Raw genomic sequence first — 27790 nt, 5'->3', positions numbered from 1 at the left:
TCTCGAATCTGGCCGGTACTAGACGTAGAGGTGCACGAGCTAGGTGGTTTGACCAAGTGGAGCAAGATCTTGGAAGTGTGGGACTCTCAAGAAACTGGAGACAAGCTGATATGGACCGAGGTCGTTGGCGTAACATTGTGACGCAAGTGAAATCCTGAGGGATTTTTCACCAGAAAAGTAAGTAAGTCATCACTAATAAGAAAATTATTATAAAATGTTTACAGGTATATTAGAAATTTCGTCTCTACATTTAAATTAAATTATTACAGAACATGTTTATTAATTTATGTATTTTTTCTGGTTGCCTTCATACACGCCTCTCTGTATACTATTTTCTGCTCAATGTATCTGCGCTTGCTGTAGAATCATTCTTACTGTTTACACGAGTAGCTAGATTAGAATAACATAAAAAAGACTTAAAAGAAGAATTCTTCATTCATCAAAGATAACCGAAAAACAAAATACCAAACTCACTTGCAGCTTTCCTTTGTAAGATAGTATTTGTGTATATAGCAATTAACCAATGAACCAATTTCGTTCCTGATTTACAAATGTTTAAGAACGCGTTATGCTATTTTTCAATGAATTTGTTTTATTTTAAATAGGTGTGCTCAAAGTGTTTTATCATTAATTCAATCGATTTCAATGTTGACTCTTGAATTTCGCTCAGTTTTCTGAATTAATTCATCTTCTTTCCTCTCTCACACGCACAGTTCAATTTCCAACTAGCCGAACGTTTATGTACGGTTTATTTGCAACGTTTACAGCGAATGATTTAAATACCTAGGTGTGTGTGGATCTATATTTGGATGGGCGTTCGGAATTTCCAGTACCTGCTACCATTTGTTATCTTACCGTATCCGGTTGTTTTGTTGCATACTTTATATCGCTTCAAATACAATACACGAGCGTTAGCGTTTAGTTCTATGTAGACACATAAGTGTAGTTAATTCTGCGCAGTCCAATAAGTTGACGGTGAATAGCCTTGCTTGGTTGCAGTCTTGCCCTGGCTGTTGGATTGTGGTCTTTGACCACTACTGTTGGAATCCTAACAAATAAAATAGAAAGAATTCGATTGAAAGTATCTATTTATATACAGATGAAATATACGAATAAGGACAAATTCAAAGCAACTACGAATAAGCAATTAATACGCAAACTTTTACAAACTAAACTACTTACCCTCATCACACCACTACCACTATTAAAACTTCTATTGTCCACCTTCATTGAGTGATGAGCAAAGAGGGATAAATCCAGCACCAAACAACGATTTTTGTTGCAATCGCGTATGTAGCACGCCACAATTCGCGTGTTTGCACGGAGCAGAGTGCGTATAGGTGTGTACATGTGTTAGATGGCGTGGATGAGCAAGTAGTTTTCAAGATGTTCATGTTCAACCGAAATCAATATAATAATGTTTCATTTTAGGTATGTGTAGGATTGGTAAAAAAGAAAGAAAAAGAATATAAAACTAATAGAATAGAAAAACTAGTAACATAATAACATGCACGGTAACTAAAATCTCCAACATTGCTCAATGAATATCGCGTATGCATTGAGTGTTGTAGTTTTTCAGGGATTTGGATGTCTAGAATGCATTGATACTGATTGAATATATTAGGTAACCCGGAGAAACGACACTTATCTTGAAAGCAATTGAGTTATATGTTTATACATTTGTTTCTACTAGTCTTTAATTTTTATGTTCAATATTTTATTATCTTTTATATTGAAGTTTGCCTTTTCATTGCTTTCTGTTGAATAGCTTTCAAATAGGGATTTAAAACTGATTGGAAATAATAAAAAATAAGAAAAGATGTAGGTAATCAAAAATAAAAACTGTATTAAAATTTTAGTAGATTGATTTTTTAAACTGCCGATAAACACTATATGACAAGTCGTACAATTCGTCTATGTACAATTTTAGATACATGCAAGTAAATACTGAGTGATATGCTGAGCTGAGCAAGTGTATGTAGCGATCCCGTTTATTGCTTTATACTAAGGACGTATGACTAAACATCCAACAATCGATTGAAGATGATTTCACAAAAAATAATAAAGTTTAGACAGCTCTATCTTCTAGTCATGTTAGTCGTATGACAAGTTTTTATCAATGCAAATGTAGTTTTTTTTTTATTATTGGTTGAAACAACACGAAGAGTCTCAGAGCATTATAGTTTCGCTACATATACTAACGGCCATCGTTACATGTAAACCTACGGTTATTTTGTTCAACAGAACGTCATTCTTTTATCTACGCGATGAAGCGTAGACGAAGCGCATTCACTAATAACAAGCTAAATTACAGTTAAATGATACTATTACATACCTGATGCATCGCTTGATGCATATTGATATTATGATGCGTTGGTATCGTCGGAATATAAAGATGCTGTCCGTAGGGCTGGCCGGACGTGGCACCAGCAGTCTGTGTTCCAGCTATGTTATAAGGGGGTGGTGTGCCCGAGTGAAACGATTGTTTCTCGTACGACTGAAAATAAATGATGAACAAATATAAGTAAAATTTTACACCAACATATTTTAACTATATTATTATAGCTGCACCGTACTCGTTAACAAACGTATGCCCAATACGGTTACAGCTTGATATTCAAAACCTTACATTGACTTTATTAAGCGCTACATGACTTTTGCCATACATAGAAGGCGCAATATCAGAGCCACTTCCTCCAGCCGACTGTGGATTGCTGACCGTTTGTCCTTTAGATTGTTGCCCAACACCTGATGTCGGGTAAGGATTCTTATTGTAATCCTGTCCAGTTTGGCTCAACGTGTCGTAACCACTAGTTCCGTAGCCACTGTTGTACGCTGGTTTCTGGAACTGTCCACCCGATGTTGCATTCGTCGTCATTTGTTGCTATAGAGGTTGTTGAAGATTGTTTTTGTTTTTATTGTGACATCATGAGTGTTTTTGAGTGATAAGAGTACATGCAAAAAAGACAACAAGTAAAATTTCTACGTTCGAATACTATAAATCAAACTAACTACTAACAGGATATATTGCTGGGGTGCCATATTGGAAGCCGCCGGGCATCACATTACCGCCGTAAAAATAAGCGTATGGCAGGTTCAACATAGGACCACCAGACCCTGTTTGTTGTGACATGGTACTTGGAACGTTACTAACAGGAGACGAGTTGTTATCGGTCCGGGTGAACCGACCATCGGACATGGTCGAGTACGCGACGGAACCGAGGTTTGCATCGCGCACTCCGGCCGCACCGAGACTCGTCGGCGTTTGGTAGTTCATATCGTAGTATCCAGGCACATGTGACATACGCTGCTGAAGCATCTGCAGTTCTTCATATGAGTACACCGGCTGCTGGTAGAATGGCACACCAGGCTGAATGTACGGGCTGACCATAGGTATGTTTGGCACCACCCCGGTTCCACTGCTGCTGCTGCTGCTTTTAGCTGTGGAATTGGTCACTTTAGTATTCGTTAAACCAAGCGATGGTGAACTCATACTTGTCGTGGATACCACGGAACTATTCGGCAACGAGGACGAAGCACTTGAAACGCTATTGTTGCTTGGATTGTTGTTCGAAACCGTATTGGAGGCAACACTAGAAAGGAAACTTTTATGAGTACTAAAATAAATTACATTTTCTCTCTTTTTCCTTCAATTTCTAATTGAACTTGCAATAATAATGTAGGTCTAACACTTACCTCTCGAATTGGGTTGAAACGGGAGTATCTTTAAGCTTTGAAGTGCTAAAGTTACCATACTGTCCAGAGGAGGTGCTTGCACTACCCGTGTATCTGGTTGATGTGGAGTGAAGCATTGCCATTCGTTAGTGCGGATTAATCATTTTGTAAAACACACAGGGATGAGAATCGAGAGGAAACAGATGCCATCAGCATTTGAGTGTTAGCAAAAAAGTTTAGATAAAAGAAAAAAAAAGGTATGTTAGCGTGACTTAATTTTATACAAGATGGACGAAATTACGATCTCTTAGTAAGCATTTAAACAATGGTGGGCAGCGGTAAGTTTAGCCCCTGTATCGCTAACACGCTAACTGAAAAATGCAGCGTCATTAACCGATAAACGCTAATTTCTGAACGTGGATTAGTGAAATGTTTGCCTAATATAAATCAATTCTCCAGCTATCTCTCATGAGCTTACGGAATGAATGACAGATTCAATCACAAAACGGAAACATGATTATAGCAATCGTACACTTGTTATACTTTTTTGGACATAAATTAATGAAATCAGAGATCTGCCAATCGTAAATCAATAAATTTTCGAGTTTCAACATTTCCCTTTTTTTTTCTAACAAATATAACCAATTACAAATCGGACTCGATTATCCGGAGTTTTGGAAAAATTTTACCCTGGATAATCGAACCGTTTCATTTGAAAGGTTTCATTACTACATTACATAGCTACCTTCAAATCCTAATGAACTGTATGGTATTCATTTAACAGATTCTACAACAAGTTCCGGAATAATAAAAGTAACTGTTCGCTAACTGGGCGAAGAGCACTTCCCAGTTATCGAAATCGGCTCTGGATGCATTTTAAACGTAAATAAACATCAAGGGGGTTTTCGATGAACAGTAGGCTAATGCTGCTTCGCGACAATTTTTCAAAAGATTTAAATTTTCAAGTTGATTGCCAGACAGAATGTTTTATTCGTATTGTTACTGTTTATGTTGCTATTGGATCCCAAACTAGAAAGTTTAACCGCGAAACCAACAAGGAGCAGCTTCATCATGTTCCCCATTTACGTGCCCCCCGTTCGTACTAATCATTGACGTTTGTTGTCTTTTTACCTAAAGGCCTTGAGTTAAAGTTTGGCCGACTGTCACTAAAACCTCTAATCGACTCACTAAAAGCTCTAATCGACAATAGTTCCCCTATACAGTAACTGTTCGCTAACTGGGCACGCTTAAACTGGGCGCTCGCTTACTGGGACGCTTCCTAGGTAAAAATAAAGTCCTAGAGTTAAAGTTTGGCCGACTGTCACTGAAAAGTTCCAATCGAACAGTCAACAGTTTTTTCATCATAGGTTTAACATTGCTCATGTTCGATTGGAACGATTTTTGACAGTTCGATTGGAGCTGTTAGTAGCTAAATTACCATGATAACCTTTTTATATGCACCTTATTGATGAATTTTAGCGTTGCGGCTAGATAAGCTACGGATCAAAGGAAGCGGCCAAGATTTAATATGATCGAGTCCGACCTGTATTATAATTGACTATTACACAAAAAGTAATCCATATAAGCAACTACTTTTAACAAAACACACTTTCAAGTGCCAAGAGTTTTTGTTTCATGATTAATCTTATGATCTCAGCCAACAGGTTCAAACGAATAAAAAAAGACCAAAATCAATACGCTCAGAATCAGATAGCATCAAAATAAAGCGTTTCCAATTTTCAGTTGATTTGTCTACTTCTCATTGAGCAAGTTATTTATAAAATTGAAAAAAATATGGATTTTTGCCAAGTCAATCGCAACATTGAAAAATTAGGGGGAAGAAGAATGTTCAGTGTTACGTAATTTCTAAAGGGTCGGTCTTATAAATAAATATAATGTAATTGAAAAACTGAATTGAATTTAATCAGTTTTGTGGTATTAGAGTACTAGGCGTATTTTTTTTATGCAAAAACGTAACATAAACGCATTTATAGGAAAAAACGAATGATCCTTTAACAAATCTTTAAAAAATCACACATGCAAATCATTGGATATAGTGGTATTAAAAGATGTGTTCAGCATTAATTGATGCATTACAATTAAGTAACATTAGAACTGAAAACTTACCCAGTATTATTATTCAGTCCCGTGTTTCCATACACGTTCTGCGAACTGCTCTGATAGTTTTGCTGTGAAGGAAAAGCCGAGGACGTCTGGCTTACAGGATACTGACTGGACAGATACCCGGAACTAGAATTCGAGCTGTTTGCGTTTCAATTGTTCATAGGAAACATTATGTATGTACAGGGATAACAATAAAGATAGAAAAACATGGATTAAAGACACAATACAAACTGTGGGTGTGCCAGCATAGTCGATTACCTGTTATTACTAACACTACTGTTGTTCACCGGCAAATTCGAATTACCCTGGTTCACTGCAGAGACACCTACCGAGCTGTTGGAGCTATTATTCGGTACTACACTACTCGGCACGTTACTGCTCGGTTGTTGGTACGCGCTGACTCCACTTTGATTATATGAACTGTAATTGTTGGATGACGGCGGGTATGTGTTGGTTGCCACCTACAAATATTTGACTAGGTTTTTATTGTTCTTTTTAGAAAATATTAGGTATAAACTCTTGTCTTGGTTATGTAACATCTCAACTGGGAATAAAGTTCAGGTCATAAACTTTAGACACTGCTTAAAAGTATTGTTATTGCCTCGTCCTACACAATACAGTCAAAACACAATTCAATATATTCTGACAAGTTTGGATTACGGATATAATTTTCAAAATATCAAGGCAATTTCGATTTAATATTCATGTTACCTGGGAGCTTGAAAAACTAGAGTTGTTATACCCCTGCGGCGCTGCCGATGAAGGATAAGAAGTTTTATTCGCCTGTGACGAAGAGTACGATACGTTTTGATATCCGCCGGAGCCAGCATTCGTCGCGGTGGATTGACTATAAGGATCAGTCTTGGTCAATTGCTCCAGTGCTGTAGAAATGGAAAATTCCACTTTATTTGTGTGGGAAATTAAAGCAAAAAAAATCACTTACTCGATGTGGTACTGTTAATAGAGTTTACGTTGACACCAGCGCTAACCGAGGAAGGAACCACGGTGGAACTACTACGCTGTGAATAACTACTTGATAGAGTGTCGCTTTGCGACGCCGTTAACGAATCACTCTGTCCTTGCATTATCTGTGTACCTTGTAATCCACTGGTTAGATTAGATTTTGTCTGAAGATTATTAACAACGCTCGATTTGCTTTGATACTCGCTAACTTCTGGTTGGGACGGTTGTACCGACGAAGTCAGTTGTACCGCCGATGAAGTGTTCTGCTCTGAACTGTTTGCATTGAATTTGTCCGTTGCAGACACACCATCGAAAGTGTCGTCTGTACCAAAATCGAGAGCACCAAATTGCACATCCAAATAGCCAATATTATTTAGACTATCACCCGGCATTTCGACGGCACTGGACGGTATCTTCGATGGCGGAGGAACCCGCGCCCGTTGTCTTCGAGCTGCCGGAGCTTGCTGGGATGATGATACCTGATCACTAAAACTGTTGCTCGATCCATACGTGGTCGGATATTGCACAGTGCTTGGTTGGAACGAATTCACAACACTCGCCGGGAGAGCGGAATTTTGAGAAGATAACGTATTAAAATACTGTGATTGTTCTGCGGAAAGCGATGATGAAGAGTTTATCTGCGGAATATCAAGCGACTGACGTAAATGTTGAGCTGCAGCACTTGACGTCGAATGAAGATCCGGATACTGAACTGTATTACTAGCAGCGGCTGCTGCCGTTGCTGTACTTGACACAACTGTGGTGCTATACTGCTGCACTAGATCAGTCTCTTTAGGCTGTGGTGGATTTAAAATCTGCTGTTCTAAACCTGGTGGAGCTAACAATTCAGCAGGATCTGAAATATTGAAAATAAAAAGATTAAAAAAATGTTTATGACACAATTGTTTTGAAAACTTACTCGCCACCGATGTTGAAACCGAAGCCGGTTGAGTAGTTGTCAATGCCGGTTGTTGCGACTGTGGCTGCTGGTGTTGGGATTGCGGTTGTAGTGTTGATTGAGATTGCGATAACTGTGAGTTTGTTGATTGGGCCTGCGGCTGCTGTACTTGCTGATTCACCGATGTTGATTGCGTACTAGGCGTAAAAACTTTGGTATCCGATAGCGAACCTGTGTACTCTTCATTATCCCAATCTCCCCATGTATCGGTGAATGCAGAAGATTCTTCCGGTTTATTGAGATCATTGGTATTAGCGGTCGTAACTGGATCCCACGCATCGATCTCCTGATGATCGTTTAAGCGGGATCCTCGATTTTGATCTCGTGATCCAGGACCACGGGTTCCAACGCGTGCTCCACCGCCACGGCCGCCTCGAGATCCACCGTTGTAGCTTCCACGACCTGGACCACCGTCCCGACCATCTCGATTACGTGGACCTCCTCGACCACCGCGATCGAAACCGTTGCGATCTCTGTCACTCCGATCTGTGTCACGGAAGTTGCCACGACCTCCACGACCACCAGTTCCCGGACCTCCAGGACCACCACCAGAGCGTGCATTACCGGAACGATTTCCACGACGATCTTTAGTATCACCGCTCAAGCCACTTCCTCCTCCTGACGCGGAGCCTGCATTTGCCGTTACATTATCCCAATCGCCGTCATTGGGAGCAGCATCATTCTGCTCTTTATTTTGCGATTTGTTTTTCTTTTTCTTAGATGTTGTGGCAAATGCTCCAACTGGAAGCGTCTCCAGAAGAAAAATAACAGCTCGATCGAGATCATTGTCACACTCCTGCAAAGCGCAGCATACCTCTTCCTCCGAACGTTGCGTTGTTTCCATCAAATTCTGGATCTTCTCCTGTATCTTCGGGTCATCCATACCACTTTTGATATCTGTAATTTGAGCAATGCGAATCTGTTCGGCAGTCGGTTGCTTGACCTTGATAGTGTGTGTTGTTGTCTGCTGATGCTGTTTATCCTTCAAGTCACTACCTTTGGAACCGGCTGTCTCTGTGCCTTTCTTCTGCTTATCACCGCCTCCAGAGTTGTTTGTAGCCCCGCTTTTTTGCTGCTGCAAAGACTGCTGCTGTTGCTGTTGCGATTCGTCCACGCCAGCATTTTCTTTGTTCTCTTTGCCAACTTTAGACTTATTACGGCCGCCACCACCACCTCCGGAACGGGTTTGTGTGCTCATCTTCGCTATATATACAAATGTATTTACAAAGTAGCTGTTTGAGAATAGAAAAAAGTGTATATTTGAAATAAACAACACATGAAGTTCAATGTAAATTGAAAGCTCTGCTATTTTCCAGTAGATGTGACTCACTGTTATGAATGCTCAGATTTTTTTTTTTGTGTTTGGTTGAATTAAGGCACAGTTGGAATTAACACTAAGTCGTACACAAAAAGGTCCGAAATACATCGAGCAAGCTATCATCAACTATCATTGGAATATGAACACTAACCATTGGCTACGAAATCTATGTAGAATAATGTTGCACCTAAGATTTGGCTTTGATTTTTGGAAAAAGCTATGTTCCTATAAAGTCTTTCAGTCTATTTCCTTAGAATCTTCGAATTTCTGCGCAATATAGTTTCAACAAATGAGATCCGTTTAATATTGGGAACATTTTTTGTTTCTTCATCGTTGTCTCCAGGTTTGCCTTAGTTTCCACCACATTGAAACTCTTTTCCGCTTCTCTATTTTTCCTTCATACCAATTAACCAGCTAGTCTCGAGCTACGATACTGCTTTAAAGTTCTGGTGTAATAAATTTCAGATCTAGGTATTAGACCTGCAGCGGTACATAGATTGGCTTCTAAACATCTGTGAAAGAAGCAGGTCATATTCGAACAAATCCTAGGTCACTACTATCCGATTCGGAATTTGACTTCAACACATATTTTGCAGCCAACTATCTTGGAGACAACAGACAACGCTACGATATTATTGATTCTAATGCCCCCTCTCAGACCAGCATGGCGTTGCAATTAAGCAAGTGTCTACAATATATTCGACTTATAAAAACGAAGTATGGTTGCTATCTCTTAACAACAATAAGAAGAGTATACAGTGTACAAATTTCATACTGGCCTGTAAGTTTATGGGTATTTTAGACTTTGCTTGTAAGACACAGTCTAGTACATTCGGACTATAATTTAACAATAAATACAAGAAAACAGTATAATGCTAGTTGGGAAAGGATTTTTTAAAAAACTGGTATTAACACTTATACTATCATCTCTGAAACTTGTGAATGCCTCTTCACTTCAGGTACGATTTTGAATCTGGCTGGTATTTGGCATGATCCTAAATGTGATAGGTTAAGATACCTTTGAAATATTTATTTAACTCCCAAGAACTTAGAGAGAAATGATACTGAATTGATAGTAAAAACAATACTTTACAGTATGAAAATAATATTGAAGCACAAGCTTTTAGGTTTACTTTTAGGATTTTTTCTACAAGGAATTTAAACGCACTACATTATTATTAAATAAATTTGATTTGGAATTTGATGTTTTATAACTGAATTTCAGAATATAAATACCGCTTCTAACAATTGGAAATCAACATTTAAGATTTAGAATGAAAAAGTACAAACAAAAAGTTATTTATTTTAAAACCTACTTTTGTACGATTCCAAATTAACCTGAACTATCAATTTATATAACCAAACTGTGTTCACTATTTCTACTTACCCAATGTCGGAGCTTTCAATTTAATAATTATTCATGCATTAATTTATTAAAAATAATAACAACTGTGGAACTCCAGGATGACTTTACAATATTTCAGCATCATATTTTTCTTCATGTAAAAAAAGTTTGATGATTCTGTAGAATTTTGTTTGTTTATCATATGCCTACATATTTGAATTTTGAATTTATTTCATATATTTGTCAATACATCATTTAAGACAATGACGACTAAGTGACAAATGCAGTACACCATAGATTTCCACCGCTGTTATATTTCCTAGAAGGAAAAATCTCTGCTTCTACGAATAATACAATTTGTTTTAAAACAATGTATTCCATTAATTTTCCGAAACATGATGAAATCCACTCAAATTCGTTTGAACAAATCAGACATCAAGGCGAATATGAGTAACACAATGAAAAACAGATGAATTAGGAAACGGTGTATTCAGGAGACCGGAACAAAGTTTAAGGGTGAAGGTAATTTTCGCTGAGTTAATCGATTTTAACATGGTAGCGTACGAATATTTTTTACCAATATTGAAAGGAGTTTGAAGAGCTTCTGTCCACATGCAAGTGTCAAGTTTATCACCGGGATATTTCCACTAACTTGTCAAGAACTTGCACTCACAAACTACGCAGAAAATAGACCATGTGCCAAATTTTACTTTATGCTGCCTGCTAACCCGCTATCTTCTTTTTCTTTTCTTACTACGCTGGTGTTTTTGGTAGGTAGGGTAGCTGTCACAGAGGAGCGAGTAGAGATGACTCCTTGAACTGAACGCGCTACTTCGCTCTTGCTCCCTCAGATAGTTGCGGACGCCATCATTTGTAAGAAAGCGGACAGAGCGCAAATAATCTCTCTCGGAGATGTACCGTACTGTAACGGTGTTGCCAGGCACATTGTTATTTGTGGGTAGTTTCTCATTTCATCGCTCTTATTATATTCAAAATAACTTTGAAAACCCAATATGTAAACCGTCCTTGACACATCAGCTCTTCATTTGGTATCATTTAATTACGCATCAAACTAATCGCCAAAGCTATTCTTCAAAAACTCAAAGATTAAGTCAATTGGCGCAAAGTATACTCCTAGGCAGAACTGACAACAATGAACAACTTTGAAGATCGTTCCACTTGTTTCCAGCTTCCCGGCTGACAACCCGCTATTCATACCAATAATCCAACTAACATGGCACTAACACATTAACATTCGTTGATTTCACGCTCTTTTACAATATCTCCATGTCGCAGACAAATCAGAGCGAGCACAAGTTGAGAGCGAAAGTAGATGAGAAAAAAAATCCTTACAAAAGATGGACCGCAGTGGAGAAAGTCTGACCTAGACGCGAATAAAAATTTCATATATCTCGGCCGCAGAACACAGTCACTAAATAGTATAATCTAGAGATTTTTCCTTCCGCTGTCGAAAAAGAGCAATTTTAACACTGAAGTTACACTTTTTCAATGTGAAAATGTTCAATGAAAAACTGTTGACTAATAATGATGTGAACGATAGGTACCTGCAAATGCGCTTTAGTACGCACGGCGAATGTGAAACACTGTCGATCTCTATTACTCATCACTCGAAAGCATTAGCGAAAACAGGACCGCTGCAGATGGCAAGCTGCTTGATTTGCTCTACCATCGATAAGTACAGTATTTTGAAGTAAATAAAATTCGCTTAAATCGACAAACGAGGGGTACACGTTTATGAAAACCCTGAGCCGACATGAAAGATGGGTCTAATATAAATATTGCGTAACACTATATGTATTGCCTATAAACAAGATACGCAAAATTTCCTAGGATGAGGTTAAGTCGCCCCACTTTCACTAAAATCGACCATTTTTGCAATTATAGAAATGTTAAGAAAAAAAAAGTTTACTTATGGCAAAATTTCATGGTTTTGGGGTGAAACAATTTTTATTTTTCATCAAACATACACAAGATATACGCAAAGACCCAGTTAGACACACGGCTTAGAGCAAGCGCACCGGTGAGTTGCCATTTGAGTTACTATTTTCATAACGCTGGCCGTTGCTATTTCGGATAGCAACCGATGTTCGCACCGGTCGCTGCTATTGGGGATTATCAATTCATCTATTTCTTTTTCACGCCGGCAGTTGCTAATTTCTAAAGAACGTCACTAGCTAGCATTAGCAAAATGTTTGTGTGTGTCGTATTTTCAAAAAATTCTGCGCATCTAGTAATAACCAATTTATCTGTCCGTCAATTGTTTCCGGAATGATCTGCGTTCTTTCTGCTCCATAAAATATCCCCTTTGTTTCAAGCAACTCTGTTTTAACTTTGTTTGCGTTCTCCCAAATTATCGATAACACAATTCTGTTGCAGGTTTCTTCGTTTGTGCGTGCATGGATTTTTTTATCCTTGTATGTTTAATTAAAGTAATTGCGTTAGACCGTGGAACGTTTCACAACGTTGCCTTCAATAACTATTATACTCAAAATTGGCGAACTGTCATTAATTGTATTTTGTACTTTGTGCTGTCTCGATTCCTACAATTTGCTATAAATAGTTGCAAATTTGCAGCCAAACACAATTTAAATGTAGAACGCGGAAATTGTTCTCGAGTATTTGGTTGATTCTAGTGACGAAGAAAATGATTTTGCGAAACAAATCTTTTTATACGCGAGTATGGAAGGGATTTTTGGAAAGATTCGGGGTGGCTCTCAGCCTGGAAAACGGTAAAATATTGACTGCTATGCTGAGGAAGTTTGCCATCCAGCGTTTTAACAATTTTTTTTTCGGAAACACCGGTCTATACCGATGACCATTTCCGACGCCGCTCTCGAATTCGTCTTACTTTGTTTTCGAAAATTAAAAGAGCTGTAGATGCGAAAAATGGTTTTTTATTCAATAACCGGACGCAACGGGAAACTGAGACTAACATGCCTTCAAAAGAGTCAGCAGTAATAGTCAGTAATACTCCCGAGCAATTCGCTCAAACCTTTATTGAAATAATGACAAGGTTAACCAATCTTGTGAGGACTTGTGCTTTATGCTTCGTGTAGATGAGAGTGCCAACCAAAATGGTCATCTCGAATTTCAAAAAAAAAAAAAAACTATAAATGTTTACCCGCCAGAAAAAAACACCCTGTGTAAAATTTCAGCTCAATCGGAATTAAAATAGACTGATTCACGTCGATACTTGCGTCCTACGACGTGTTTAACCAAGGCAAAGCGTTTCGTCTTACGGGACCGACCAATTATGTTCGAAACACTCATTATTTTCATAATATTGTTACGAACATTTACTATCGAGAACAACAAAACAAACAATAGTTTGACATTATTCATCAAATAGCAACGATGCGGCACGTTACTATCGCGTTGCCAAATTTAATAACTCGCTACTACCCGAGGTGGGGATTGCTATTTCCCAAACCAACATAGCAACGCCCGGTGCGGTAGCCGCGTTATGGTGGGAGTTGTCAGACTAGCTTTAGAAACTTCAATTTAGCCACTGGTGGGCTTGCTCTTAATGACGCCTTCTCCATACAAATTGGAAGGCGTGATCGCCATCACGCCTTTGATTATGGCGCCAGCACTGAATTGGGTTGTTTAGTTATTCACGGATTTCTGAATTATATATATCAGCTAAAAGAGTGTAATTTTCTGAGCAAAACGTGACTTTAAAATTTTATATCATTGTCCTTCAATTTTAAATGAAGAAAAAAAATGTGCCAAATCTCTACAATGACAGTTGGTATATGGGCGAACCGACATTGTAGCGATTTCGATCAGTTTTAATTCGTGATTTAAAAATTGAAGGACAACAAATTTTTTTTTGAAAATGACGTTTTGCTTAGAAAATGCAGCTCTTTCAGATGTTATAAAAAACTGATATAGCTATTATTGCCCAAAACTAAACGCGGTCTAATCCAAACACCGTGCGTGCTGAGTTGCAAGATGTACACACTTATATTAAATCACCGAATTCGTCTTTTTTTTCACCGACTTTTCAACAGCTGAGCGCTCGGTAAAACGTTCGGTAATATAAACCACTACCGATTGATCAGTAATCAAATTTTTGTTGCTTTCTGTCATTATTACCGACCTAATTTGTGAAAACGGCAAATGCAATTAGTTGCCAAAACCACCGATCAAATCTATAAGTTGTGTAAGACAATACCGAAAGATCTGTGATATTTGTTATTTGTTCACTTTCAATTATTTAAGTAAACCAGTAATATGATGTAACATTGTTTTGATAAAAAAATATTTTTATTCAAATATTATTAAAATTTTTACCTATTAAAAATAAAAAAATAACCAAAATTGACGCTCGCCGCACCGAATTTGTCAGGGTGAAAATCAATTAACCTTCATGCCAGTTGTGCTCATAGTTTCAAACCCGAAGATCTTCCGGGTGTGTCCATTAACAAGGCGGTGTGAACTATTTACGTAGCATACAACAGATGCACGGAAGTAGAGGCAAATTATGTGACGGTTTGATGCCTAAAATATTTATAAATTTTGTTATTTTGTTACTTACGAGAAATTTGTACTATGCGATCATCTTTTAGCTGAAGTTGTTGGAGAATATCCTCCATTTTTTCGTAAAAATTTCAATGTTCAAACGGAACCGAGAATATGACTTGACAACCAGAACGAGAATAAATAGAATAGAAAAAATTTGACAGCTCTATAGTTGGTCCAGTAGTTTTTTGCCAATATTCGGTAAAAGTTTAATTTACCGAACAGTTCAGTAGAAAATATAGCAGTATTCAGTAAAATAATTTGCTGAATACAGAAAATATGTAACGTTATATCAATTTTACAAACTACTCTGTATTTTCTCAAACTTACCGATCGAAATTGTAATAATAATTACCGAACATTTATTATCTGATTGAGTGTGTATGCTGTTTTTATTTGCATCAACCTTCATTGTTAAAGTATCAGAAAAATCCTTGAAAAAATCACTGCTGGAGACAGTGGAGACTAAAAAGGATTACTAATCACCAGAGGAAAATCTATCGGATCATATATTCACTTTGTGGTTGCTGTTTTGAGCATTATGATATTTATATTAGATTAATCTGTAAACCTGGCACCCCTGACGTCGTCTCCAGTGCTAAGAGAAGAGTGGCCAAGATGATACCTCGGTTTGCTCCAGGTTTTTTGCTCCAAACGTGATTGGTTGATTTTGACCAGGGGGAATCTATCTGTCAAATATCGTGAAACCGTGACCAGCACATTTAGCAACAAGGCGTCTGTATGTTTTAGTTTTTGTCGTTTTGATCGAAGTAAAATGGAACGTTTTCTTTTAACAAAACTCGAGAAATAGCGGAAAACTTTTATTAATAATGCGTTCCGTAGTGAAATTTTGGGACAGCAGCAAGTTTTTAACGAAAATTGCTGATGGATTATCGTCACATTGGTAATTTATCAAACGTCATGGACCAACAAACTTCATGGACCAGAGTTGATCTGCGATAACGCACACATATATGAAATTTGACAGCGGTAAATCCCCCCTGATTTTGACAGCACGCGTGTGTGACAATATTCAAAATTCAATCATATTCAATATTCAATCATTGAGTAAGTAAAAGTGAAATATTGTGGACACAATTTTGTTTTCGTTGCGACAAAAAAAGCAAAAAAGAATTTGAATGAAGTGCCAAGAGTTTGGTCGTGAAATTTTCTCGATTTCCCAAGAATGCAGAACCTTATCGACAGTGGCTAAAAATATGCGAAAAATCTGAAAAAGATATTCCAAATTTTAAAATCTCACGCAATAGTCGAAAATGCAGTGAAGGTTTTTCTTTTTATTATTATGTTGTTTATTTAGTTGTTCGTGGTAACGTGAAATCAAGCTTTTCTTGAAAACAAGCAATTTTCCCCTTGATTTTGCAAAAGGAATTAAGTGTTTCGCCAAATATTTTTCATTCAGCTCTCTATAAAAAGTCCGGAGAAGTCAGAAAAACAAAAAAAAAGTTTGGCAGTGGTAGTATGATGATATAAATATGGACGAAGTTTTGTTGTTTTGTTTTATATGTTGTTTGTAATCCAATTTTCATTGTTGTGTTTTTTTTAAATAAAAACATCAAATAAATAAATTTTTCTGGTTGCACTGGATTTTGAAAACATAAAAAACATCTCCTCAAAATGAACAACCGCATGTTGTGTGTCCTGCGATGCCGTTTTAAGTCGGGCTTTTATTCGTGATAATGAACGGAAACATTTGTATCGATGTACAGTGCCCAATACATGCAATCGATACAATTTAAATCCTTCGCAGTGTTTGGTGGCGGATGATGATACTGTACAAAAACATGAGCCACAGTTCACGGGCAACTGTGAACCGGTTGGTTGCCGCATTATATAAAGACACGTGAATGATTTAAAACTTTTATAATGTTTCGATGAAAAATAAATCTATGATTTTGATTGTTCTGAATTTATTTTATTTACAAAAACCAGAAATCATCAAGTTTCCAAATTTAGGCAAACTGGGTAACTTGTACTCATTTTCGTTAATTCCTGGTTTGCATAAACAGAGTAGATTCTAATCAGTTTTTGACGTATGACGCCCTTACTCAGAAGTGAGTAACCGTAAAAGTACTCAAATTAGGGTACCTCCACTTTTTTCTAAAATGGGTCATATCTAACTCACGTTAGAGTAACAAATAATGAGCGTGTTAGCTCCAGTGTGCTGCCAAAATCGAAGTTAGTTTTGATCTTGATGGTTTTGATTTTGGAAAGGGTTGCCAAAACAGGTAGATTTAATTTTGGGTGTTGCTTACAGTGTCCCGAAGAAAATAAAATCAACTCGGCAACCAAGAAGGGCATTTGGTTTTAGAGTTGCGGTTTATAGTGAAACTCACAATAATCAACTCAATTTATGATTGGTTTGGTAGGTAAAATTTTGACTTTCATACTCTCCATACTCCCCTGCTTTCGAGCAGTTGAATACATTCTACAGAAAAACTGGCATCTTTGCTTTCGGTTCTATCCGTCTTATCATATAGTGAATTTCTTTATTCCACTGTGTGCGGGCAAAACTGCCAAGGAATAATGAAACGTCATCGCCATTTAAGACGCAAGTAAGAAAGAGATGCCAGATAATTGTTTACGAACTTAGCACGTGTGGTGGTGGGTTGAAGCTGACAAATTTTACAGTGCGCTTCGGGCAGCACGGCAGGTCAAAACTGGGTCAAAATCGAGCGAATAAAGAAGGGTTTTGACAGCAGTTAGTGCGCTTCCAGGTCAAAACCAGGTGAGCTGGTGGAATAAAAAAATAAATAAATTTGTTAAAAAAAATTTGCAAGTGTGCAGCAGAAAACGTAAATTTTCTATTGTTTTCGTAAAATGTCATTGATTCCGGCAAGTGGAACCGGACGATTCTGGGCGAGATCAGCAAAAATAATTCGTTTCGCGCGGCATGGATGTACCAATCGACCTTTCTACCATATAGTTGTTATGGAGGTAAGATTCCTGAAATAATTTTTGATGAATTTATAACCATTCAATTATTAGCGAAGAAAATGCCAGCACCAGCCGGTGATAGAACAAGTTGGCACTTATGATCCCATACCAAATGAACATAACGAAAAACTCGTCTCGTTTAACTTTGAACGAGTGCGTTACTGGTTAGGAAGCGGTGCTCATCTCTCCACGCCGGTAGCTGAATTGTTAGGTAACGACACGACACTGTCACGATATACTTTTTGTAATATGCTTAAACATTTCAATGATTGTAGGTATTTCCGGCTTACTTCCAGTCAACCCCCGTACGTATATGACCGCTTGGAGACAACGTCAAAGTAAAGAAACAATATTAAACGAAAACGAAACGTCTAATAGTTCACCGGCTAGTGAACGTAGTAACAGTTGAGGGTGTAAGCAAATAAATAGTTTTGAGTGAATCAGTTGGAATTATACAAGTAGATTTTTTATCGTATGAATAATCTAACATTGCGTGTTTGCAAGTCTTTTTGTGGGTTCTACTTTCTCCATAATCACCTTGATTCTAGATTTTAACTAAACTTATTTCGATGCTGATGAAACAAGTTTATCCATGCAAATTTATCAGAATCGGCGTGAACAAAAAAATTGAATTCAACTATACCGCAATTTTTATTCAGGGCATGAAATGAAAAGTTGAATTTGATTAACTATCACTGCAGTACCTACATAATATGCATTCTGTTCTTATACGACTGCTGCGTAGTCTGGATCGAAAGCAGAAGAATCTGGGAAACGGTTATAGTTAGTATTGGAATAGAAATGAACATTCTTCGATGATTTCTTAAGCAGCAACTATACTGTGCATTCACGTACAGTAGAAAAGTTTTTTCAACTGTTAAAGAACCTATTTCAACCAAAAACCTGCTTAAAACTCGGATGAAATATTGTTATTTGGGAAAGTACTCGATTTTTTTCAGTTATTAATGTGTCCACAATTAGTAAATGCATGCATTAATGTTAATACTAGCGATAGGAAAAAAGTTTGTATTTGTGAGGTATAGAAGGGGGCCAAGGGCCGGGTCACTGGTGTTATGAGGCACCATTCATGCTATACCAGTGATAAGAGGATTGGCATCACAGCCTCAGTAACCAGCTGGTTCATTAAATTCTGTGTAAATAACTAGAATAACCCTGGGCAAGTTGCAAAAATACTGTCTTGTTAGGGTAGCATCTTGACAAGACTCCTGAGTTATAACTAGTCAGTTAACTGCCGAAGGATAAGGAAAGGCAAGTATCTCTGAAGATTAATAAGTGTGTGTAAGTGTGAGTGCATGTGTGTGTAAATGTATGTGCATCTGTTTGTTTGTTGAGTTTACTATGCTGAAAAACAATGATGATAATAATAAAAATAATCATTCACATTCTGTGCCGAACACGCATCAGTATAGGACGTGTTTGATGATCGCTCCGATAGAATATAAAACAAAAGACGCGCGAGCAAGTGTTGGCATTGTTTGCCTGGTCGAGTGAAGGTTCAAGGTCGCCCGCCTTTGTGCAACTGTTTCGCATCGTGGCTGTTTGCTGGTGCGTAAGCCGATTTGGCTGCTAAGTGATTTGTGCTACAGCAGTGGACGAGAATCTCAACAAAAGGAGGAAAAAGAAGAAGCCAACAGTTGACAGCGAGTTGTGTCGCTGTGCTGAGTGATCACACACCCGGCTCGCTGCTGGTGGCTGTTTGGAGCTGCTGTATTGGTGCTGCTGGCTGTAACGGCTGCAGCTTCGACCGTTCGGACAACCAACCCTGCTGAAAGGAGAAGTAAAGAGGTACGTGTTCTGTCGGCGCTAGTGCGCTAGATTTAGCGCGATGGATGTAGATCCCTCGCCTCCCGTGCCACCATCCCCGAACCCCTCCGACCCTGTCCCTCCTGCCAACCCTTCATCTGTTAATTCTCCAGTCCCCTCTCGCCCCAGGCTTTACCCGGACGGATCTCAGGGCAGCTTTACTGTTTTCTTTCGGCCAAAAGCAGGACCGAAATCGAAACCGTTAAACATCCTGCAGATTTCGAAAAACCTGACGGAGGGGTACAAGGCCGTGACCGAAATCTCCAAGGTCAGACCCAACAAGCTCCGTGTCGTGGTCAGCGACCTGGAACAGGCCAACGCTATTGCTCGCTCCAAGCTTTTCACACGCGAGTATCGCGTTTATATACCCGCACGAGACGTGGAGATCGACGGTGTCATAACCGATTCGAGTCTGTCGGTCGAGTGTATCTTGGCAAGCGGTTTTGGCTGCTTCAAAAATGCTTTGTGTCACGACGTAAAAGTAAAGATCATAGATTGCAAGCAATTGCGGTCTGTGTCTCTTGTCAACGGCACAAAAGTGTACACTCCTTCAGACTCGTTTCGTGTTACGTTTGCCGGATCTGCTCTCCCTAGCCACGTCTCGATCGATCGGGTTCGTCTGCCTGTGCGATTGTATGTACCCCGTGTTATGAATTGCACCAATTGCAAGCTAGGCCACACAGCCGCCTACTGCTGCAATAAGGCACGATGTAGCAAGTGTGGAGAAACTCATGCGGACGATTCTTGCAGTGTAAATGCTGAAAAATGTATTCACTGCGGGGAAAATCAGCATGAGCTCTCCACATGCCCGGTGTACATGCAGCGCAGAGATAAAATCAAGCGGTCACTTAAGGAGCGTTCAAAGCGATCTTACGCTGAGATGCTGAAGAAGACCGTGACCACTTCTACCATAACATCGAACCCCTTTGATCTGTTGTCCTCTGATGAAACCGATTCTGACGAGTCACCAGCGTCTAGAAAGAGGAAAAATATTTCCTCTCCTAAACTTCCCCGAAAAGGTCCTAAGATTTCCCAAAGTGAAATGAAAGTTACAAACAAACCAAACAGTGCTGCGGAAAAACCGAAGCAAACTCCTCCTGGGCTTGCAAATTTAAAGTCCCAGAAAGAGTTCCCAGCACTGCCAGGAACATCTAAAACCCCAGATGTTCCTTTTGCACATCCAGTTGATGAAACAAACTCTGGCTTAGTGAAATTTTCTGACATTGTGGACTGGATTTTTGAAACTTTCAATGTACCCGATCCAATTAAAATTTTTCTTACAGCATTCCTCCCAACAGTTAGATCATTTTTGAAGCAGTTGACTGCCCAATGGCCCCTCCTTGCAGCGATTGTATCCTTCGATGCCTGCGTATACGAAGGATTCTATCTCTGTCTTACAGTGGAATTCTAGAAGTATTTTACCAAAAATGGATTCATTTAAAGTTTTAATAAATAGAAACAAATGCGATGCATTTTCCCTTTGTGAAACTTGGCTTACTTCAAATATTGATCTCAACTTCCATGATTTTAATATTATTCGCCTTGATCGAGACACCCCATAAGGAGGAGTACTTTTAGGGATTAAAAAGTGCTATTCTTTCTATCGTATTAACCTCCCCTCGATTCCAGGCATCGAAGTTGTCTCAATATATATTCCTCCCAGAGCACAGGTTGGGCAACGGCTGCTCTTTGATTTAATAGAACTTCTTCCCTCGCCACGTTTGATTTTGGGAGACTTCAACTCTCATGGTGTGGCTTGGGGTTCCACCTACAATGATAACCGCTCCTCTTTAATCTATAACCTTTGCGATGACTTCGACATGACTATTTTGAACAACGGTGAAATGACACGTATCCCGAAACCTCCAGCGCGCTCAAGCGCTTTGGATCTATCCTTATGTTCGACGTCGCTACGGTTGGATTGCACATGGAAGGTAATCCTCGATCCTCACGGTAGCGACCATCTGCCTATTCTTATTTCAATTACTAACGGTTCAACTCGCATGCGACCAATTGACATTCCGTATGACCTCACACGGAATGTCGATTGGAAGTTATACGAGGAAATGATTTCAAAAGCGGTCGAGTCGATTCAACATCACCCACCACTTGAAGAATACAACCTCCTCGCGGGCTTAATCTTCGACGCCGCGTTGCAAGCCCAAACGAAGAAATATCCCGGCGTAACGATCAAAGAGCGGCCTCCAACTCCGTGGTGGGACAAAGAGTGCTCCGATGTCTACACGCAAAGATCCGACGCGTTTTTGGCCTTCCAGAAGGGAGGTATACCCGACGACTTTATACGGTATTCGGAGCTTAATACCAAGCTTAAAAGCCTGGCTAAAGCAAAGAAACGCGTATATTGGCGTCGGTTCGTGAACGAGACGTCGAGAGAGACATCGATGAGCACTCTTTGGAACACAGCCCGAAGAATGCGGAATCGCGTAACGGTCAACGAAAGCGAGGAGTCTTCAAGTCGGTGGATATTTGATTCTGCCAGGAAAGTATGTCCGGACTCTGTTCCTGAGCAAAACATTGTTCGCGAAGCGTCTCCGGGCCACGACGCGTTAGAATTACCTTTTACGATGGCAGAATTTTCAGTTGCTCTCCTGTCCTGTAACAATAACGCGCCTGGGTTAGATAGAATCAAATTCAACTTGTTGAAGAATCTACCCGGCAATGCCAAGAGGCGCTTGTTGAACTTGTTCAATAAGTTCCTGGAGCAAAACATTGTACCGCAGGATTGGAGGCAAGTGAAGGTGATCGCCATCCAAAAACCAGGGAAACCAGCTTCTGATCACAACTCTTATAGGCCGATTGCAATGCTATCCTGTATCCGGAAATTGATGGAAACAATGATACTCCGTCGTTTAGACCACTGGGTCGAATCAAATGGTCTACTATCAGATACTCAATTTGGCTTCCGCCGTGCCAAAGGGACGAATGATTGTCTTGCGTTGCTTTCAACAGATATTCAGCTGGCGTATGCTCGCAAAGAACAAATGGCGTCTGCGTTCTTGGACATTAAGAGGGGCTTTTGACATTCTTTCGGGTAAACTTCACCGACAAGGATTTTCTCCAATTTTGAACAATTTTTTGCACAATTTGCTGTCCGAAAAGCACATGCATTTTACACACGGCGATTTGGCAACTTTTCGCATTAGCTACATGGGTCTTCCCCAGGGCTCATGTTTAAGCCCCCTTCTTTACAACTTTTATGTAAATGACATCGACGAATGTCTGGCAAATTCATGCACGATAAGACAACTTGCAGACGATAGTGTAATCTCTGTTACAGGAGCCAAAGCTGCCGATTTGCAAGGACCATTGCAAGATACCTTGGGCAATTTGTCTGCTTGGGCTTTACAGCTAGGTATCGAATTCTCTCCGGAGAAGACTGAGATAGTAGTTTTTTCTAGGAAGCATGAACCTGCTCAGCTTCAAACACAATTAATGGGTAAAACGATTTCTCAGGTTTTGGTACACAAATATCTTGGTGTCTGGTTCGACTCTAAAGGCACCTGGGGTTGTCACGTTAGGTATTTGATGAAAAAATGTCAACAAAGAGTGAATTTTCTTCGTACAATAACCGGACAATGATGGGGAGCCCACCCAGGAGACCTTATAAGGCTTTACCAAACAACGATATTGTCTGTCATTGAGTACGGGTGTTTCTGCTTCCGCTCCGCAGCAAACACACATTTGATCAAACTGGAGCGAATACAATATCGTTGTTTGCGTATCGCCTTGGGTTGCATGCAGTCGACCCATACGATGAGTTTGGAGGTCTTAGCTGGAGTACTACCATTGAAAAACCGTTTCTGGAGCCTGTCTTCTCGCATTCTTATCAAATGTGAGGTTTTGAACCGTCCTGTGATTGAAAATTTTGAAAGGTTAATCGAACTTAATTCTCAAACCCGTTTAATGACATTGTATTTCAATCACATGTCCCAAAATATTAACCCTTCTTCGAATATTCCAAATCGTGTCGACTTATCAAATACTTCTGATTCTACTGAGTTTTTCGATACATCCATGATAGAAGAAACTCGTGGAATCCCGGATCATTTACGCGTGCAGCAGATCCCCAAAATTTTTTCCAATAAATATCGAAACATCAACTGCGACAATATGTTCTACACTGACGGATCACTTCTTGATGGGTCCACTGGCTTCGGTATTTTCAATAACAATTTAACCGTCTCCCATAAGCTTGATAATCCTGCTTCTGTTTACGTCGCAGAATTGGCTGCAATTCAGTACACCCTAGGGATTATCGAAAAAATGCCCACGGACCATTATTTCATCTTTACGGAAAGTCTCAGTTCCATTGAGGCTCTCCGATCGATGAAAGATGTTAAGCACTCTCCGTATTTCCTGGGGAAAATACGGGAACATCTGAGTGCTTTATCCAAAAAATCGTATCAGATTACCTTAGCGTGGGTCCCTTCTCACTGCTCGATACCGGGCAATGAGAAAGCGGACTCTTTGGCTAAGGTGGCCGCAACAAACGGTGGAATTTATGAAAGACCAATTGCCTTTAATGAATTTTTCTCATTTGTACGTCAGAATACGATCATCAGTTGGCAAAATGCTTGGACCAGAGGGGAACTGGGAAGGTGGTTACATTCCATAATCCCCAAGGTGTCGACGAACCCGTGGTTCAAGGGGTTGGATGTAGGTCGGGATTTCATTTGCGTGATGTCCCGGCTTATGTCCAATCACTATAGATTTGACGCGCATCTCTTTCGTGTTGGGCTCGGGGAAAGTGGTATCTGTGCCTGTGGTAAAGGTTATCACGACATAGAGCACGTTGTTTGGTCATGCCCTGTACACCGTGACGCCAGGTCTAAATTAATAGCTTCCCTGCAGGCCGAAAGTAGGCAGCCGGCTGTTCCTGTTCGTGATGTCTTGGCGAGCCGTGACCTATCCTACATGTCCCTTGTATACGTTTTCCTGAAATCCATCCACGCCCCAGTTTAATCCTATTCCCTTCCGCCTACATCCAACCAAACGACAAGAACACGTTAAGACCCCGGATCCGGAAACAGCAACTAGACCCGCACGATACTCTCAGATCCCGAGGGAGACAACCCAATATGCCAGTCCGTAATATCTTGGCCCAGCAGCGGAGCATGTGCTTACCTATGGCAATGAAAACCATCATCCAGTAAACCAGTGCTTTTAATGCAAAATATTATAGCTTTAAGTTACATTTAGTTTCAGCTCGTCGGCAGCGAGGATAAAAAATTTGCTTTTAGTTATTAGGATACTTTAGAAAGTAAGCTACCAGATATAATTGGCGCCGTTAAACATTAAATTGTATTTTTGCCGTGTCAAATAAATTATAGATGAACAAAAAAAAATAATAAAAATAATGATAATAACAATAATAACCGTAACAATAAAATTAAAAAAACGGAACATAATAATAACAACATATGCTTATCAATAAGCAAAAACAGACATGATAAAATAATACTTAGCTTTGGAAACGAAGAACTGTGGTTCCTTGATCAAATTTCGCTGTGTTGGTGAATTCAATACATATCTAGACATCTAAACTCGAAATTTTATTATGAAACTCGGAATAAAAAATAAAATGAAAATATTAAAAAAAAAACGAAAAGGGAAAATAAAACAGAATGTATATATGAACGATGTAGTCGATAAAGAAACCACGTACACGTTTACTAAATAATATTACATACAACAATACACTTTGCACATGGAACTAACAATAAAAAGTGAGAATTTAATTTCACGCTTAACAACAGTTCATCCATGAATGCATAAGAGTCACACTGCCAGAAAAAAAGTAAAAGCATTTATTCATTTTATCTAATAGGTAACGAAGTATCATGTGGGACTGTAATGCATTCATGGATATAGACAAGAAAAGAGCTTGCACTATGTGGTCTGGTCCACGTGTGAGAAAAATTCTTTAGTGTTAATTGATATTGTTAAGAAACTTTCTCACATAGGAGATTGCCGAGATCAGAGTAGGAAAGACTACAACATAGGTATCTGACTCTCATCATCTCCCTTAGCTCCCATCCGCCACCCGGGAGCACGCGCCCTTGGGCTGTCAAAACTCTCATACAATAGTTTTGTGGCTCCATCTTAGGATTCCATAGAGCTATAAGAACCCGAGATAGGAGCTCAACCACCAAGCCCAGGGACTAGCGATAGGAAAAAATGTTTGTGGCTAAACATAAAGCTGAAATCTCTTCACCTTGACCAAGTTAAAAAGAAAAGAAAATCATTCGCACTCAAACTAGCTAAACCAATAAGTGATACCGATTTCGTTAGAGCGAATTCTAATTGTTCACAGATCTCATTGTATCCTTTGTTTCTTTCAAATATTTCAGTAAACTGTTCAAATAAAGCTCGCCTTTTATTCATTTTATTGTAAACAGAACAAAAATATCAAACATACGTCTTATGTTTTTTACTGTACCTGCAAATAATTATTAAAAGATCTCGTAATGGCTTCAAATTTTTCATCGGATAAAAACGAATTATTTCTGATTACAAAATATGACATTCAATGTTGAACTGAGTACCTAACTTAGGTCTGATTTGTTTCAAATTACAATTTCACGCAATGCGAGGGTATTCTTAAAATAAATATTTTCATTATGATTATTCATTTATAACCGTGTATATTCAGAAAAATACCATCTCCAACTCTGAAAGTAAATTACGGGTGTATGAATTGTGCAGAATATGTACTATTTTGAAGTGACCCATTTGAAAATTATTCATAATAAAAAGAAATGATAAAAGCTCATATTTTCATGCTCAATGAAGAAAAAAGTTAACCTGCTGTATCATTATTTAAGACAGCTTCTTGGAGATCACATCACCGGCCACCTGCTTAATTTTATCGGTAGCTTGTCCTAGTAAATTGTCTGCACCTTGAATAGAATAATTAACATTAACATAGGAAGGTCTATGGTAATCATGAAACAATTTTAAAGTGGTATATTCAATATTTTTATGAGTAAAAACAACTTACCAACTTAATATTTTTTTTTCGCCGACAATTTTTTTGAATAAACGGACTCGTTACTTACTTTTTTCATATTTCTTGAAGTATGGCAGGATTACTTTGTGATACATAACGGTAGATCCGTTGTTCTCTATTGGTATCATGCACCAAACAAAGAAAACGCACTGGAAGGAAACATAATTACTTTGAAAAATTTGATTGCATATTCAATGTCGTATTCTTCAAACCTTTAGCAGCCAGTAGAATGGAATAATCTGTACCAAAAAGAATGAAAAATGCTCAATAACCGACAGCACACCGTAGATGACCCAGTAAGTGAGCCATCTAGTATCATCCTCTTTGGTGCGTGTTTCTATTGCCTTCATGGAGATATATGCAGGGTAAGCTACACCAATCGCGTTACAAAGAATTTGGGCTGCATACCCAAACGCCAGATAGAGAACCACGATAGCAACGCCACCTGAATAATATGAAGCATATGTTAAATATTAATATAATCACAATAGATCGTAATAGGTAATAGATTAATATTCTTTGTATTCCACTACTTCAACCAATAAATAAGTTCATGGAACCAGTCATTCTTCTTGAAAACAATTCGGAAACTTGAGATCTTCGCTAATATGTAATATATAACCTGCGAGCATACAATAAACAAATTCACAATTATTATCTAGTGATTCGATTAACGTGCGTGCCGCGTCAAATATACTATTATTGACTTATATTCGATTAGCGGTCTCACTATCCATTGTTTCATGAATTTGCTTACAAAGAGCTAGATTTGTACCTAGCAATACATTTATGAGAGCCACCACTGGAAAAAGCTGCGCAATAGTGGGAAGTTTAAACACTTAATCCAAAGTGAAACCCAACACAATATCTGGTTGTTTTGATCCAAAGCTTTGATTAAAGTTTTTATGTTAATAACGAAGGGTAGCAGATTGATTTGTATCCAGAATATTGTGCCTAAGTTACAGATATTTTCCATATCGGTATTGTAAAGCAGGAATAGTGTAATTTTATTACCTATACTACTTTAAACGACAAAATCAACGCGTGTACTCA

General features: G+C 38.8%; 3 protein-coding genes across 13 annotated transcripts in view; 1 reads left to right on the top strand and 2 right to left on the bottom strand.

The window, feature by feature from the left end:
- Positions 1 to 204: 204 nt before the first annotated feature.
- Positions 205 to 11906, bottom strand: LOC129725165 (protein lingerer). 7 transcript variants are annotated; one of them, XM_055680669.1, is made up of 12 exons: positions 11884 to 11906; positions 7682 to 8952; positions 6743 to 7618; positions 6511 to 6680; positions 6058 to 6260; positions 5803 to 5937; positions 3697 to 3789; positions 3020 to 3593; positions 2630 to 2884; positions 2336 to 2497; positions 1183 to 1224; positions 205 to 1048 (listed from the first exon to the last, which is right to left on the bottom strand). In XM_055680669.1, the coding sequence occupies exons 2-12, from the start codon at positions 8916 to 8918 to the stop codon at positions 947 to 949; spliced, it is 3849 nt and encodes a 1282-aa protein (XP_055536644.1). In that variant the 5' UTR covers positions 8919 to 8952; positions 11884 to 11906; the 3' UTR covers positions 205 to 946. The 7 variants fall into 7 exon arrangements, with proteins under 7 accessions (XP_055536644.1, XP_055536643.1, XP_055536642.1 ...); XM_055680668.1 differs by lacking the exon at positions 11884 to 11906 and adding an exon at positions 10961 to 11714; XM_055680667.1 differs by lacking the exon at positions 11884 to 11906 and having other exon boundaries at positions 3020 to 3441; positions 3496 to 3593.
- A 5534-nt stretch (positions 11907 to 17440) lies between these two features.
- LOC129723310 (probable 28S ribosomal protein S16, mitochondrial) lies at positions 17441 to 18389 on the top strand. 2 transcript variants are annotated; one of them, XM_055677454.1, is made up of 4 exons: positions 17441 to 17674; positions 17734 to 17883; positions 17935 to 18094; positions 18159 to 18389. In XM_055677454.1, exons 2-4 carry the CDS (start codon positions 17767 to 17769, stop codon positions 18290 to 18292), a joined length of 411 nt encoding a protein of 136 aa, XP_055533429.1. In that variant the 5' UTR covers positions 17441 to 17674; positions 17734 to 17766; the 3' UTR covers positions 18293 to 18389. The 2 variants fall into 2 exon arrangements, with proteins under 2 accessions (XP_055533429.1, XP_055533427.1); XM_055677452.1 differs by having other exon boundaries at positions 17442 to 17883.
- A 7696-nt stretch (positions 18390 to 26085) lies between these two features.
- LOC129721725 (receptor expression-enhancing protein 5) overlaps positions 26086 to 27790 on the bottom strand; it is a 36027-nt gene continuing 34322 nt past the window's right edge. For 3 of the 4 annotated variants that reach the window (XM_055674632.1, XM_055674633.1, XM_055674634.1), the window contains 3 exons: positions 26950 to 27182; positions 26787 to 26886; positions 26086 to 26627 (listed from right to left, as the gene is read on the bottom strand). In XM_055674632.1, coding sequence (XP_055530607.1) covers positions 26548 to 26627; positions 26787 to 26886; positions 26950 to 27182 — 413 coding nt within the window. In that variant the 3' untranslated portion in view covers positions 26086 to 26547. Of the gene's footprint in view, positions 26628 to 26728; positions 26887 to 26949; positions 27183 to 27790 lie in introns of all 4 variants that reach the window. The other variant, XR_008727453.1, reaches the window with a different exon arrangement.

Source organism: Wyeomyia smithii, chromosome 2 (assembly GCF_029784165.1).
Source record: "Wyeomyia smithii strain HCP4-BCI-WySm-NY-G18 chromosome 2, ASM2978416v1, whole genome shotgun sequence".
Classification (NCBI taxonomy): Eukaryota; Metazoa; Arthropoda; class Insecta; order Diptera; family Culicidae; genus Wyeomyia; species Wyeomyia smithii.
The sequence above is the reverse complement of the archived record's forward strand: the minus strand, read 5'-3'. Positions and strand labels throughout refer to the sequence as shown.